At 37.3% G+C, this 17385-nt stretch overlaps 1 protein-coding gene across 1 annotated transcript in view; it reads left to right on the plus strand.

Moving 5' to 3' along the window:
• Window positions 1-17385, plus strand: part of PREP (prolyl endopeptidase) — a 99176-nt gene that overhangs the window by 21077 nt on the left and 60714 nt on the right. Inside the window, exon 7 of the mRNA XM_027454772.3 lies at window positions 1484-1589. Coding sequence (XP_027310573.2) covers window positions 1484-1589 — 106 coding nt within the window. The remainder of the gene's footprint in view (window positions 1-1483; window positions 1590-17385) is intronic.

Here is a 17385-nt window from a genome sequence, read left to right on the forward strand (position 1 = left end):
ACTCATTTGTTGGGTTTTGTTTGTTTTTTGGTTTTTTTTAGTCAGCTTCCTTATTCTGAGATCTAATGCTGTATTTTAAGTTCATTTGTGTCCTTCAAAACCATGGATGTGTTTGAAGAGCAGTATAGTTACAGGCTAATTCCTCTGAAATTTATTTTGCATAACTAACTCTACAAATACAGTGCACAACTAAAGTTAGGAATATTAACCCAAGGAAGTCTAAGAGGTTATTGCAATCTATGAGTAAAAAATTTTTGAAGATGCTTAGGGCCAAATGGAAAGCTTCCAGAATTTGGACTCATACTTTGTGACTAAAGATTTGATTTTTCCATTGCACGCTGTTATGTAAGAATGTGGACGGGAACCAGCATCCTACATCAGCTGTTAATAACACATCTAAACCTGGTAATTTTGGAACACGCCCAGAACAGCTCTGCGAGGAGAGGGAAACTTTAAATTGATGACTTCCTGTTACTTCCTGCCTTCCATTCATGAACTTGCACTTTCAAAAGCTTTGCAAGGAAGCAGGGCATGTTTGCAAAGCTTGAGTAGGAAGAAGGCTTCGTTGATGAGTTTATGTACCAGCAGATTCCATTCTGGAAATTTTATCAAGTGTATATGTTTCTCAAAAGACAAAAAACAGAAGCTTCATCTGAAAATTCATGATGTGTTTGTAGTTTATGATATTAACTTAACAGCAGCATGTAAACTTAATGAAAATGACAAAAACGAAAATTCTGTAAGCGTCGTTTAATTTGCCACGGGAAGTGCATATATGCTTAAAACTAAAACTTGGATGACTTCTAGGACATTGTGTACTGCTTTGTGACATAAACCATACCTAATTAATTGTCACTTGAAAAATTGAGGGTGAAATTGAATTGTGAAATTGTTGTGAATCACATTATTGCTGTGAATAAAGTGACTATCATTCAGACAGTCACTGGGAGACAAAGCTGCTGGCCTCCTTGCACCTCCAAAGCAGCGAGGGACTTCTAGCAGGTATATTGGAAACTCATTGTAATGAGACAAACCAAAAAATCCAAAGCTATCCTCTACCACCTGGTTAAATCATTGTGTTGTATGTGGCACTATGAATAACAGTATTAAGTAGGGAAGCGTACAGCTTTTTCTAGTAAAAAAAAAAAAAAAAAAAAAAAAGGTGTAGCAAGGATGTTTGTTTCACACAGACTCCTTTTGTTCAAATACTTTTAATATTTTTTTTAATTAAATCTGGGAATAAACAGATAAAGCTGTTTGATTTTGATCTCCTGAAATGTCGGCAGATTATACTGATGTTATTTGTTGATGCAAGTGGTGAATGAGGGTTCTTGGTGAGTTCTCATGTTCCATGTACATCTCTTAATTCAACTAAATGTAGCATCAACTAATTTTTTTTTCTAGGGTTTTAGGGACTAATTTTTCAAATTGGATCTTTTTTTTCCCAGAGGATGAATTGGCTTTGATTTTCTATAATTTCTAGGTATCAGATGATGGTCGATATGTCCTGCTGTCCATTCGGGAAGGGTGTGATCCAGTGAACAGACTGTGGTACTGCGACCTACAGAGAGAATCTCAGGGTATATCAGGTATGTGTTTTCTTGCTTTGCAGCTTTTTCTTTATTTTAAGACAGTTTTAAATATTTATGTTTGAACATATATATTGAAATATGTATTGCTTAATCTCTTTTTTCTAAGAGTGTGAGAAATAACAGTTAAAGAACTTGGTTTTCTTTGTTATGTAACAGTAGATGAAAAAATCCATTCTTAGTTTTGTAGTTTGTTAAAAGGTCACAAAGGAAAATTGAAATAATATAGGCAGTCTTAGGCTTTTTTTAGGTTTTTCTACACGAGTAGTATTTTGTTCAATTTTTTTCATGATTCAATAATGCGTGTTTCTCTTAAATAACTGCTCAGCCCTATAAAAACAAAACAAAAACTTAAACCCCACAAAAAAAGATTTCTATGCGCTTTTTTTGTTTGCATAGTACCAGGACATGAACAAAATACTATAATGTTTTATTACTAAAAACTTTGCTTTGTAGCACTGTTATTCTTACAGTAGAAACATCTACTAAGGATTCAAACACACATTTATGAACTGTCATTTACTTGCTTGGATAGTTGACTACCATTTGGCTTTTGTAGATTTGTTGTATTAGCTTCAGTACTATGGGTAGAAAGTAAGGTGCTGTGGTTGATAGTTGGCATTTTTCTGATGATTGGTGGGTTTTGTACTGTCAAATTACTGCATTGTTGAAATCTCTTCCTTAATATATGCTTTACACAGAAGAAAACAACTTAGTTCTTTTTGATTCTTTGCTGCTTCTATTTTCAAAAACTTCAGGGACAATAAATAATGCAGTACCTCCTTGTTAAATATTGGATCTTAAGAAACTTGTTCTCTTGGCCATAAACAGAATATTCAAGGCGTATGAGAGTGATTAGAACTGATAGCAGCTCTGCAGTAGGGGGGTGTATTTTTTTTCTCCCTGTCAGTGCCTTTATTATACTGCATGGTTGCATGGTTGTCTTTCAATTAGATCAGTAGTTGATCAATAAGACTTAGTACAGTAGTTTGAGTTTTGGTGAGTTAAGTGTTGGTGATGATGATATACTTTTAAATTCTTTTCCAGGGAGATAGTTTTTTTTGTTTGTGGGCATGTAACTCTACCCTTTTAAAATATTTCTTAATTACTTCTAAATTTGTCTCAGGCAACTTAAGTAGTTGTTTAATGTCCACTTGAATGTAGAAAATGTAGCAGACCTAATGTAACTTATCACAGATGCTTTCCATGGAACATCATTACGTGTTACATTTCCATGGAACATCATAACTGAGTAGGTAAAACTGTTTAGTATAGCGAAGGGGTTTTGTAAATGATAAATTGTATTGTCATTCAGGATGACATTTTCCAGCTAGAGACAGAATGCATAAAAAGTGTAGCTCTCCTCCTCTATTCACCCTCTTATTTATAGATACACCAGATAACCTTGAAGACAAAACTAGGGGAATCAAGTCTTACTTTAAAAATATCTGTACTTTAAAAAATATTATCCTTCTAATTTTTAGAACAGAATTTATTTATAATGAGAAGAATTTATTCCTTTGGTTACATCTAAGATACTACTTATGATTTCCTTTCTCACTGACAGTTTAATCTCTGTGCGATAGGGAAAGAAAACCAGGACAGTTAGTGTATTTCCAGTGCCCTAGGTGGTACTTGAAATTGAGGAAAAAAATATAGTTTCTCAGACATTTCTCTTCCTTCCTTGCTCTTTTAATCCAGGTTGTCCAAGGATGCTGTCATTCTCTTTTTTCTTTATGCTTTAGATTTTTCAAGTATTATACTTCTTTAGACTTATTCAGGGGGTGTTGAACATCAGAGGCAGTGAAGTCTTTTTAGAAGGTAACAAGTTAGTTGTTGTTTTGTTTTGTTTTGTTTTGGTGAGGAAATAAAAGCAACTGCTAATCAGAAGGTAATGGATGAGATTCGAATTCCTATGAAGCCTGTAACAAAACCCTAGTTATAGAATGACACATTTCAACAGATTGTTTTTAAAGCTACTCTGTAGCAAATATTGGTTATAAATACCATTTCAATTATATAATCACAAATTTATTTTTAAAGTGCTTTTTCCCAAGGTCAACGTACCACTGCATAATTTGAAATGCTCATGTGTAAAGTGATGAGCTAAAGAATTTTCTGTCACTTAGAATTGCACAAAAATACACAGAGCTGATTCTGATCTGTGATTTATTACCTGAAAAACCTATTTCCAAATGTCAGGTTAACTAACTTAGGCACACCTTTCTTGCTTTTGATTGCTAGCAGTGCAATCTTTTCTTTTGACAGGAGGTAATCAAATTTCTTAGTTGTTTAAAGAGTTTTCTTTAAAAAGGTGTTTTCAGAGTCAAGAAATATGACCACTGAAGATTGAATTTCTTTTCCCTCTGATGTACTGAGGGCCTCGTGGAGTTAATTGTAGTTCTGTTACTATTTCTCTGAGATGATGGTTGCAGTGAAAAAGGTCACTTGTTTGGCCCACTTGCTCACAAATGGTTGTGAAGTCACAAAGTTCAGTGTTGCGACCTCAGTACTGAATGTCAAAAATGTCAGGTTGTTGGAAATTTGTCAAGGTGTCTGTGAAATTAGATTAATTGTGGTTCAAGACCAGTAGTTTATTCCCAAGACATGGAAACTTAACATTTTACTGGGAGATAAATTCCATACTTTATGTTTCAAGAAAAATGTGATAGTTTGTTTTGTTTTTTAAATAATGCAATTGTTTATTTGTAGGAATATTTTTGGTGATTCAAAAGCAAAGATGATGAGTTTTAAAACCCCAAAATAAATACTGTTATTAACACTTTCTGCTTCTGGAAAGTTAGAAAGAATGTTGTGGATGATGGGAGCTGGGAAAGTGTCTTTCTTGTTAAGAATTAAAATAGCCAAAATCTAGAGGGAGAAGAGAAAGCTCCCATATCTGTAGGGTAGATTCTTAGAGAGAGGGTTGAAAATGGCAGGTTGTATTAAAAGAGTGTGTGTGCATGCATGTTCCTTTTACAGCCTTCTCTTCTTTTATACCTGTGGCAGTCTGTATTAGAATATTCTGTGTAATGTCTTTTTCAGTAGGAAGGATGTGAGAACAAGGTAACGTACGACCTAAAAGTTGCATCAGACCTAGGTTTGGTGTGTTCTTCTTGAAAAATTGGTAGTTTATTATCTAATATGCATCAGATCTTTTAATTACTGAATCTTTTTGTGGTGACAGTAGTAACATCTGTTAGTCTCCTTTGCTGGTGTTATTGAAACCACAAATGGTTAACTTCTTGCCTGCTTATGTTTATATGGTGGGGCATGTTTCACAGCTTTTCAGTTGTCATATTTAGTGTCACATTCTAGCATTCATCTGTTACTCTTCCTGTGGCTATCTTGATTTCTAGACAGTTAATGTCTAAGGGTAACAGGAGTAGTATTTTTTTGTTGTTTTAACTTGGGTTGTCTTACACCTCAGTCATCAAGATTAAAACTTGCTTCGGTGGTACTGAACAAATACTCCAGAGATTTCACAACATCAGGATCTGCTGTAGCCTTGAATAAGTCAGTAGGAGTATGATAAATTGAAAAAGGTAATTTCTTGAAAACAATCCAGTCTTACCCAAAAAGAACCAAGTTGCTCTGTTTGGTGGAGGCTGCACAAAGAAATTTCTCTTAGCAATAACACGTTATCAACACCATTCCCTGAATGAAATTAGATTTTTTTTTCCTTCTCTTGAGCCTGGATGATTATTAGTTGTGTAGTATGTATAGTGATAGAACTTACTAGTATTCTTTATTTCATACTTTATCCAGTAGTGTCATTCATTAACACAGTGAAAAAAGCAGTAATTAGTGTCTTCCAAAGGTATATTCAAATGATCTCCTTTTCCAGACTATAGTCTTCTGAAAGCTTGTATTTATAATTTAACCTTCTCCAGTGACAAAGTCTTTTCACTTTTGTTTTATAGGGGATGAAAATAAAGGCTGAAAAACCTCACCTTAGGGAGAAGTGAGAGAACATAAAATATATTTGGCCTCTTCAAAAAAATCATGGTGCATTTTCATAGTGCGCCTCTTAATCAGTAGCAGTCTCCAAAACTGACAAAAATCCAGTTTCCAAGGCAGCTGGGCTCTAATTATCCCAATAACACTTCTAAATGCAATTAACTGATTATCTAGATAAAATTTTACAATGAAGCAGTATAATTAATTATTACTGTCCTCACAGGTTCACGAATGAACTGAAGGCAGCTAAAAGGCAGTTCCCATCTATCAGTGTATAATCAGTACCTTTTTTTTGTTGTATTTCCTGAAAAGAAGAAGACAAGTCTGAGATATTTTGGCACCCCTTCGTTATGGTCCCAGTCAACATACCCTCTACTGCCCTTTTCTCTTGCTGAAACAGAGACCTTGAGCTGAATTTACAACCAATAGGGGAAGCAGCAATGCCATCCATAGGTTTTGTGTTCTTCTCAGTACTACCCTCATGTTGGAAGTCCTGAGCCCTTCAGGTCTTCTGGCTGATTGAAGCATGTGTTGAGGCTTCCCACTGCTCCATCGTAGGGATGGGATAGGGTGGGTGTGTAACTTGAGGTATGCTTATGCTCCTACACTAAACTAACTTGTGCCATTACACTGAAGCCAAGAGGCACAGGCCAGCCCTCCTCCATGTGCCAGAGCTCTCTGCACTCCCAGGCATTGTGACTGTGGCCAAGTTGTCTACAAAGAATGTTTTTGGCAAACACTGTCCCCCATACTGTGACCACATATTGTCTGCTAATTGGCACAGACCAAAAATGTGACAAGGGGTCATGCTAACAGTTAAACAACACAGAAGTCATGGAGCAGTGCCTCAATCCCATGCCTCAGCTCTCTCGCATACTCGTGTATACCTGGTTGATTTGACACAGCAGCCTGTTTTGTGTTGATTTCTTCTACAGCTGGAGTTGTGAATTACCTGGCATTGAGCATAGACTTTTATCTAGTTGGCATGTTTCCAGCTGAGCTATTCCAGAGCTGAGGAGATGGCAGCATCGGATGATAGAAGTGAGGAAAGGAAGCAATACAGTTGCAGTCTGCCTGAATGAAAGTTACATGCCTTTAAGGAGCAATTGTCACAAAACAGGGATGGTAGATGATGGTAATGACTGTAATAGATCACTTCTACAAGAAAGCTGACTTACAGAAACCTCTGTTTCCTTAAGAGATGATCTCCATCTTCTTCTTTCTCTATACGCATGTCTGTTATACTTGTCCAAGCGCTAATTTGTCACATACAGAATTGTTTAGGCTGGAAGGGACCTCTTGAGATTACCTAGTCTGATTCTGCCTGCTCTAATAGGGTCAGCTAGAACAGGTTAAAGTTCTCCATAAGGAAAAGTAAAGATAAGGCTTCTCCCGGTTATCTGAAGACCACCTCTTATTTTTCCTGATCAGGAAGGTCTGTAGTAGATACCCACTACTGTCACCCCCATGTTGGTTTGTCTGCTCATCTTGACCCATAGCTTTTGACAGGCTCCTGATACATCCCAAACCCACCACAACTCCATGATCCCAGTGAGCTTCATAGCCCTGTAACAGCACAGAGACTTCTAACTCCTCATGTTTGTTCCCCATGTTGTGTGTTAATGAGAAGGCATTTCAGAGAGGCACCCAACCAAGCTGATTCCCCATGCAGGTTTGAGAACCTCCCAATGAGGCTGTTCAGCAGGCACTTTCTTCTTCGTGTGCTTACACTTGGAGTGATTCCACTTCAGTTCTGCTGTGTTGATTGCTGTGTCCCTTCCTTTCCTGTCACCCAGGCCCTTGGCTTGCCTGCCCAACCACAACTTCTCTACTTTCCCCTGTCATTTTTAGTTTAAAGCTCTCCTTATGAGGTTGGCCAGCCAGTTGCAAGGATACTTTTTGCCCTGCTTAGTCAGGTGGATAACAGTATAGTAGCACAGAGTGAGATGTAATAGCTACTGTATCCTTAGTTTTTCTAATGGATCTGTATGGATGGATGTTTTCTATTCCTTAACTTGTTTTTTTTTTTTTTTATGGAAATAAGAGGTACTTAATCCCACTTTGCATTGTGAACCATTTGCTCCTATATTCAATCTACATGTAATGCTTATAGGTCCAAATAGGCTGCAGCCTTCACGATACTGCATGGAAGGTCAAGTATCCTAGGGAGAAGCAAGAGCCTGTTACATGAGAAGCTGCAACATGAACTAGATCTTGTTATACCATGAAGATTCACTCAGATGAGTACCATTACTGATGCCTGAAGTATAGAGAAAGCTTCAGAAGATATTTTTTGCCTTAGTTGACTTGAGACACTTTAAGTTCAGGTTTTATCCCTTATGGATTACCTGAGACATGAAAATCAATGAAGTTTGTCCTTCAGTTGTGACATTAATAACAGTGCTCTTCTCTGTGAATTCTCTGATGAATAGTAAGATGGCATCTTGCTTATGCTGAATCTTAATACAAATTGAGTTAAAATGTCAGCAAATGACTTCCTACAAGTCTGTACACCAAGTTTCAGAATATGTGACTTAGATTAAAATTTCTTTCACTATCACAAAATAATGAGAGGAAAGGAATGAAAAGATGTTGGAAAATTGCAGTGGCTCCAGTCCTTGAGGGGATGATTGATCTCATGACTAAAATAATGCATGGGCTTGATGCACTTCTTGTATAGGTTTGTTTTCTACAGAACTTGCATACTTACCTGGAGGATGCCACTTGGTATTTTAATAGAAGTCCTCAAGTAGAAAGTAGATACAGAATGACACCCCTTCCAGTCTATTTGTTTACTTGAATTACTGTCATCTTCATCAGGGCTACATCACTGCTACAATTGTGACCTGAGGTGGTACAGTTTCAGACCTGGAAGGAGCAGTTAAGAAGCAGCTGTGTTTCTAGGGAACTCCTTAAGTTGTTTTCTGACTGTTCCTAGAGATGACAACTAAGTCAGAAATCAATTCATAGTGTTTTACAACTGTATTCTCAGAGTCAAAATAAAGTTTAACTGTTATAACTGGAAAAATGTACCAGAAGGAAGGTTAGACAATGTGGTATGTTATTTAAAGGACATATATGGTGAATAGATAGAAGGTAGTGGTTGGTTTTAAATTTGTACTTGAACTGGCTAATAACTGAGATGTAGGTTGTGTATGTAATAACGGGCCTAAGTTGTTCTAAGTCTCTTCTGATTTCAAGTGTTCATTAAGCTAATCCTACAGCTAGTTGCATTATTCACTGCAGTGAGATCCCATTTGGCTAGGATGGGTAATGAACTTTGTTACATTATGCTGTACTGCAAAAATGCAGTTACTGCTGAGTTCTGCATAAGAGGTAATGGGAGAGTCACTTCTAGACCCTAGAAGTCTTCAAGGAGGGAATGGTGGACTAAGTTGACCTGTGTAGGCCATTTGCTGAGGCTCCTGCATTCCTGCCTTTTTCCTGTAGCTATTAGGGAGAAAGAGTTCCTGTGAAATCCAAGTCATCGAGATAATTACAGGTAGCCTCTGGATGAACCTAGGCTTCTGTGCTGAATGCAAAGGGTACCCATGGCAGTGAGGCTGTTATCTCCCATGCTCATAAAATTAAAGGGAGAGAAAGAAATGGGCCAGACCACAAAACTAAAGACCACTCTCAGAAATTAAAAGGCAAAAATTCCTCCTGTGGTATTTGAAAAAAGTACACAGCAGAAGTGAGGGAGAAAATGAGGCAATTAAGATGCAGCTGTTCACAAAGATCTCAGAGAACTAGTTGCAGGACTATTTAAATGAGCATTAGTTATTTCAGAAATTGTACAGACAGGCAAAGAGGGAGCGAGGGATATTGAAAAATGAAAGAAAATGTCAGGATATTACAGGTATTAACTCTATCCCAGACAAAATCAGGACAGTCCCAGATGTACCAGATAACGCATCTGATATAGGTGTCTCCTACATGTTGTAAGGACAAAGTGCTTTGACAGTGTAACTCCAATTTAGTGACCTTAAAGAAGAGATGAAATAGCATCGAATTAGAAATAGGAGTGGCTTTGGTTACTTCAATCAAAATACCTTTACATCCTGTAGAAGCTTGCTGTGGAAAGATGTGTACCAATAGTCTGACTTTGCAACTGGAAGCTAAGATAACACTTTTTTTTTTTAAACACCATGCTAAGGTGAAATCAATTAAACTAGGTATTGGATTGTGGAAGGCGATTGACTACAGAAAGCTTCTGTCATATATGCCAGAGATAGTACTCTGGTTTTGTAATGAGGAAAGAACTGCTGATAATTTAAAAGAAAGGATCTAATACATGGATTGTACCTCAAAACTGAATGATTGTGACCAGGTTTCTGGTAGTATAAATGGTTCTGTAGGAATTCCTTGCTTCGGTTATCTTTTTTTCTTCTCCTTCCTTGTTCTGTTAGAGGCCTTGACATCCCTGTTCCCTACAGTGTTTGGACATGTACTTCAAGGTCTTATAGGGCCAAAATTATCATAAGTTATAGGAGTGTCCTTCATCCTGTTTAACTCCTTTCAGATGCATCAGAATTTAAATATTGTTTTGAGCAGCAGGTCAAAGTAATAAGTACACGTTAATATACAAGTACGTAAGGACTAAAGCTACATTTCCAGTGTAGAAGCTCATGTGCTGATGGTACTGATCGTGTCTCTCCACAGCAGCATAATGGCTGTAGCAGCAAGGCGGAAAGATAAACGGAGGCAGATCTTACTACTCGTGTCTAGACAGGGCAAAACAAATGTAGGGCTTCTCTTAACTACAGAGGGATCAGGTTAATAAACTAAGGCCATTTATTCGTCCTAGATATTTTGTAGGCATGTCATACGTTGCTATGCTGTAAGAGAAGGGCTGTCAACGTTGTGGTGTTTAGTATGATGCTCTTCTATTTAGTGAAAGATGTTTGTGTTGCCATGAACGGGTTTGTGGCTTGGATCCCTGTGATATTGCACTGTGCAACTTACAGTTTAAAGCAGTTGCTATTTCTTTTTCTCATTTTAAAAAGGCCTTCAGAAAAGAGGGGGGGGATCATGCAGTATGACAGTACTACTTGGAGGTTGGTAGGTGGCAGACTTCATACACGTGTATGAAACTTGGTCATCTCTGTCATGTTTAGATAGTGTCTTCCACTAGTAATCTGTTGGTTTTAGCTGTCCTAGTCTTAACTCGGTGCACAGATACAGGAGTTATACTCTTCAAATATTTCAAGACTGGTATCAACTAATTTCATGTAGTTCAGAACTTTAAAATATAAGTTTAAAGTTTATAAAGCTACATTGCAGCAGTAAATACACTATTTATGAAGGGATCCTAAAATTACTGTTGGATAGTTAAGGTGTTTCATCCTTAGTATTTGTGTTTCCGACTTAGCATATGTTAGAAATGTGTGATTAGGAAAAAACACGAGCTATCTATTAAGAAAGCTCAAAGTAAAGTTTTATTTTTAGTCTCAAAGACAAAAATAAAAAACAATAAATCATTGTCCTTTGAACAATACAGTATCCAGTTGAATTATGTGGCTTACATTTGTAGGAGAGATTGAAGAGATGGGTAAAAAAAAAAAATACATCTTGGGAAAAGAAAAAGAAATAGAAATGCAAAATGATGAAACAGTTTGTTTCATATGTGGAAATGAGAAACACTTTCCAGAAATCTGCCTGAGAGAACTCAAGATGATTGTGAATTCAAGGATGAGTCAGCTACTGTGGGAATTACTTAACTGTGCAACACAATATAACCCATAGCAGGCTTACAGGAGTTCAGGTATTTCTTTCCCCAGTAGATGGAAGGAATGTGTAGTCCTTCCCTTTTTACCTTTGTTTACATATAGCGTGTTTTTATAACAAGAAAAGGATTTCATTTTTAACTGCAAATTGAATTAATTTGTTTTGAAAAGATGAATACCACATGATAAGCATATCCAATTGAAAAGTAAAGCTCTAAAACCTTTTTTGCTTCCTTAAATTACAAACTCTTTTATGGTCAATTACATGCTCATCCTGTTTTTCATTGGGTATCTAGACAATACAAATAAGTGAATCATCAGCTTTTCCATATTAGAGACTGAAATGGAAGATCATGATCATCCCGTGAGAATCAGCAGGAATGGAACAATTGAATAAAAAGGTCACCCCTTTTTTGTTAACAATCTATTAGTAGTAGGAACAATGGCTTACTTTCCTAAGCAGAAGAACAGTATTCTAGCTGTTCTTTTGTCTCTTATTCCTGACAGTGACTTTGTTTTATTATTTTTCAGCTCCTTTAAGCTTTTCTTTAATCCACTCATCTCTTTTCCTAGGGGAATCTGGTGGGCAGTGACACAGTTTAAGTGCTTTGTTGTCTCAAGTTACCTGACGTAGCTCACTCATCTTTAGCTGTCTTTAGTTAGAATAATTTCCATCTTTTTCTTATGGAATGCGATGTTTTCACTTACAATAGTGGGCATCATCTTAGGAAATCTTGCTTATAAAGAAGAATTACAAATATGGAACATAAAGTATATTTCCATGTTTTGTCCTGTATTGAGTGGATGTGTTCTTTACTACCCCTCTTCCTTATTATGAAATAAGTTTTTAATGGTTAATAGAGGTTCAAAATGGCTGGTGTGACCATGTAGTTTAAGCATCTTACTAACTTCTGTGTTAGTTTTGGTGTAGAAGTTAGAATATACCTTTTCAGTGTGCAGTCCTGATTTTAAAATAGAACTCTGTACAGGTGTTCTTGCCAGATAAGTATTTTGCTAGGAGCAAAATTTCTCTTACCTATCATTTGTACCTTGAAGGAGCTGACTTTGTTTGTTAGCAGTGTAATCCTGTAAAATGGAATCCATCTGTTTTTCTTTCAGTGGGCATAGCATTGTTTGTGTTTATGCTGTTTCTTCAGGCTAGAAGAATTCTCTGTTAAATGCATTCCAAAATACAGCATGGCAGAGATAAACAGCCATATTATGTAAGAACCAAATACACTTGCAGTTAGTTACCAAATTTCAGAACAGGACTTTTGATTTGTGAACTTTGTCCTGTCTCTTTGCTAGTCTTAAATAGTTCTCAAATACCATTAACACAGATGCATGTTATATCCTTCCTGTAAATATATATAAAATACATATATCTTTTAAGTCTAGAATATCTTAGTAGTCTTGCTCAAACTACTGAGCAATGAATTCTTTTGCATCATACTTTTTCTGTAGAACAGTCTTGTTTTTTTAATCTCAGGTAAATTATCCATCATGGCTTGGCAGGACTAATGTTTATGTAGCAGGATAGCTACCTTCTTGGGAATTCCAAGTGAGATTCACTTGGTGTGTGGTAATACAAGCTAGTCTTTACAACATCCAAAGCTAGTTTGTGAATTACTTGTAGATAAGAACAGGCTAATGCAATGCTGGAATTGCTTTTTTCAGGGAACATATCACAAGATCTATCTAAAATTCAAGTGAGCATGGTCTGAGTTTGCTGGTGGATTAAAGAAGAGGTTTTGGAAAAGAAATTGACAAAAGAGCAATCCACTTACCAGAACAGATAAATAAATCTACGGGAACTCACCCATGAGTTCTAGAAGAACTCAAGGTAAAATAGCCCAACTATTGAGGTAGTGTGCAGAGTAGCAAGTGAAAGGTAGGAAAGGAATGCAAAATCTGTAAAGGACTTCTAGGAAGTCTGATGTCTGTACAAGATAAACTAGTAGGAAGTATAGGAATAGAATTAGGAGGCAACCGAATAAGAAGTCTACCTGGGTTCTGTGAAGGAGAATCTTATTACAGAATCATCTAGGTTGGAAGAGACCTCCAAGATCACCCAGTCCAACCTCTGACCTAACACTAACCAGTCCTCCACTAAACCATATCACCAAGCTCTACATCTAAACATCTTATAAACCAGTTGATGTTTTTTGAAGGGAACAACAGACTTTTGAATGTAGGTGATGTGAACTTGTACAGTTACCTTGGATTTCCAAAAAGCTTACAACCATGTACCTCAACAAAAATGTAGTCCTTGCAGTATGGGCATAATATGGTAAACACATACTATTGTCTTTGCTGTGACTGCAGATGCTTTTTGAGAAGAGATTCTGTATTCAAGCCATACTTTGTCTTCAACTTAGCCTCTTAATTTAAATGCTATATGCATTTTCATCGAGTCAAAATCTGAAAATTGCTATTTTAAATACTATGGGGAAAATACGTTACTTGTGGAAATCATCTGCTGTATGTTTCAGTGCAGCATCCTAGATGTCAGCCAGTCCAACTAAACCACACTGATGTAGAGGGAACCTCTGGCTTAACTGTCTCACAAGTCATCTTTTTATGAAACACGGTTTGCCCAATACTTGACACTTCATTATTGCTGTAGTAATCTTGAGTTAATGCCTTTCATTAACTTCCAGCACAGTATGAGTTGTGGCTTCTCTTTGTAGGTACTCCGTTTAATTTACAAGCGAGGAGATAATGATATCATTAAAGACTGTGCAAGCATGACATTGTATTAGTTTTGCTGCTGTGAGTGTAGTTGTGTTGCGTATTCACTGATTCTTTATTTCAGTGGATGTGGACCCGTGGAAGTCAACTTGCTTTGTGTTGGTTAGGAAATGCTCTTGACTCTGAGTAGAGATCACATCTAACAAACAAACATGGGCTACTTCTAAACGTTTAAGAAACACAATAGATTTCATTTGCTTATTTCTGCATTTGAAAATTTAAGTGTCATCTAGCCCTTTTCTGCATGGGAGTACTCGTGACACTTTGTCAACAGCCATGGGTTAATTGAATTTGCAGTGCAATCTTCTATAATAATCCTTGTCAATGTGCTTTCCATTGACAGGTTATCCAAGATAACCTGTAAAACAGTGCTTCTGTTTCCTTTTACTAACAATAAAGGAAGTATCTTTTCTGCTTCTCAGGTTAGGTAAAATGTTCTTCGCGCTTCCCTTCCCTCCTTCACAATCCCTCATACTGTATACAGACTGAGTCATCTTGCTCTTCAAATATTCAGTTTGTTTGCTAGGGTTTTAACTGGGCCACTGTGATCTATTTGTGCCATGAATGCTCCTTTTTAGAATAGAAAATCACTGTGTAAGTAACTTCTGACAAATGCAGTGCTACTTTTTAATGAGGGTTGTGATTTAGGCTGCAGAGACAAGAGATTTGGGGGAATATTGTTTTCCCTCCCCCCCCTTTACCACATGTACCTCACAAATCCCACCAAGTTAACCCTGTTCATTGCTTTGTTTTTACTACAGAACTCTTCATGTTAGGAATGGCCAGGCTTGTTAACCGCAGTTTGATATTTGCAACCAATTTAATCAAATGCGCCTAAAAAAAAAAAAGCTTTATATTATTTAATTTTAATGTGTTCTGCAAATACTTTGTTCTTCAAGACTAGATACTTGTGTTCTTAATTCACAATACTATGAGAAGTCTTAGACACCAGTGGAAGAAGACAGCTGGGATGTTATTTAAGCTTGTGGAGAAACTTTCTTGTCGTACTCAACTTGAAGGAGGTATGCCTCTTTGGGTGCTTATAGGATTGGGTTTAGAAAGATCAGGGAAAACTGAAGTGTCGGAATTCTTGCTGGTTTTTCACTCCTGTTTGTCAGCCACTGAACAGACTAATGAGGTTTAGTTTTGTTTTATGAGATTTCAGTAGCAGAGGTATAGCAGCTGCACCTTTTATCAGGAAGGGTAGTAGCACTGTGGGCTCATGTCCCAGAGGTTATCCCTCATTCAAGACTCCACATTTCTTTACTTGTCTTGCCAAACTGAACATAGGTTTCTCAAGCACAGACTTGTATAACACTTTTTAAAATTATTTAATGATGAATATTTATTTTAAAAACCACAGTTGCCCAGTAGCTGAGCACTGTAAGGCACAATTTTTAATAGCTGTTTTATCAAACTTGTCTTCTGCAATGCTGGCAACATTCTGGAGTCTGCATATTGAACCAGTCAAACAAAAAAACTTTTCTAATTTGTCACCTTGCTTAATTGCTGTTCTCAGTATGCCTACATCATTTTAGCCAAACAGCTGAATACATAGCAATCAAGCACTTATATATTAGCAAACCTTGTTGTACACCTTACAAAAAAAGAAAGTAACAATTTTTTTTCTCCTGACATGTCTCTTATTGTTTCTGTGTCTGGTAATAACTTTTTTCCCTTCTAGAAAATGTTTTTTGATTAAGTTGTCAGCCTTGATTATTTATTCTTTTGAACGTGTGGCTTGGTGAAGGTAGAAGGGGATTTAGCACGAATCTGTAGGCGTGCAAAGAGAAGCAAATGAAAGCTCTTTAATCATCCTTGGTTAAAAACTTAAACCAATGTGACGTGGCCAATTGGTCTTTTCGAAGTTCTTGATACTGACCTTTTTCTTTATTTTGTATTGTGGCAGTTAGGAAGCCTAGTAAAGAAACGGGATCCTCTGGTTATAGCACCACAGAGCTGATTTACGAGTCACTGCCTCAGAGCTCTGGATGGATCTTTCCTTTTCCTGGGGGGAGTTAAAGTGTGAGAACAGTGAGAAAGAAAGGACGTGGTGGTGAGAGGTCTTGTGCTTGGGTAATGGGAACTGGAGACTTGGGGCTGCTTGGAGCCTGGTAGTTTGTCTGGTGGGAACAGGGGGAGGTAGGAGGAGGACATGGGAACGGGAAGAGAAGCTAGTCTGAAATACTTGAAAACAACTGGCTTGGAAGAGGCAAGAAAAATTGAGCAAAAGCTGAAGTTGAGTTTGCTAGTTGCTTAGTCATCAGATGAAATTGCTCTGTACTCAGCTGGTAGAGACAGGTTGCAAGAAGGAATTTTAAAAGCAGGGTTATCAGCTATAAGAATTATTTTGGAAGGGTGTTCTATTTTTCCTAGGCACACTGAAGAAAGTGTTTATGTGCTTTGAGGACAGGTAGAAAAACAAAGGTGATGTTTCCCAACTTCCTGTTGAAAATGCATTTATGTGACCTTTTGTGTTTTAGTTCAGCCTTGCAGTTTATGCGATCATATTTAAAATAAATAAAAAGAATGAACGGTGCTATACAGTAACATCAAAAGGATGAGTCAGTATGTGATTGCTGTGTAGCCTGAAAATGTGGATCAAAACTTTTATAATGATAATGAACAAGAGAAAGAACAGTGAGGAAGGAGGCAGTAGTCGTCAGCCAGAAAGCTGAGCATGGTGGTGGGGAGCATACTCTTTTTTGAAAGACTTTTCTGTGATTCAAGCAACTTAAGAAAAAACGTATATTCTAAAATCAATATTGAAACTAGGCCACTACATCCTACTACATCCTAGTTCCCTAGCAAACAGAGGGGAAAGAAACAATTGAGTCTTGGAAAATATGTGGATGCCTCATGTTGTGTTAAGGGTATGTGGCTGAGGAAGGCCCTCCTGTTGAGTCACAAGGTTCAGAAAGGGTCCTCCTGCTTTCCAAACCCCTTCTCAGAGGGCAGCCTAGGTGTGGCTGGATCCAGTCCTGGTCCCAGACTTGCTCACTGGTTTATGTCCAAAGGGTTATGTATACAGCCTCTTATTAGAGTCAGCTTCTGCCTTTTTCAGAGCCCTGCCAAGGGCTTTCACTGAGACAGTTTGGCAAAGTTGAAAAGCTGGGTAACTTATTAAGGCGACAAATATAGCAGATTCAGAACTGTCGTTGATAAATTCACTTACTGCAATGATTGAGCTCGAGTTAATAGTTCAGTGCTTTAGTCATCAATATTTTCCCAGGTAACATCAGACAGTTGGAGGCAAGCATCTTAACAAAGAGGTGTCCTGCTTGGGAATGAAAGAGGTCCAGGCCCATCAACCTGTCCAATAGTTGGAGTTCTCATCCACAAAACAGGTTTCTGAATAC

This window comes from Anas platyrhynchos, chromosome 3 (genome assembly GCF_047663525.1).
Source record: "Anas platyrhynchos isolate ZD024472 breed Pekin duck chromosome 3, IASCAAS_PekinDuck_T2T, whole genome shotgun sequence".
Lineage (NCBI taxonomy): Eukaryota > Metazoa > Chordata > Aves > Anseriformes > Anatidae > Anas > Anas platyrhynchos.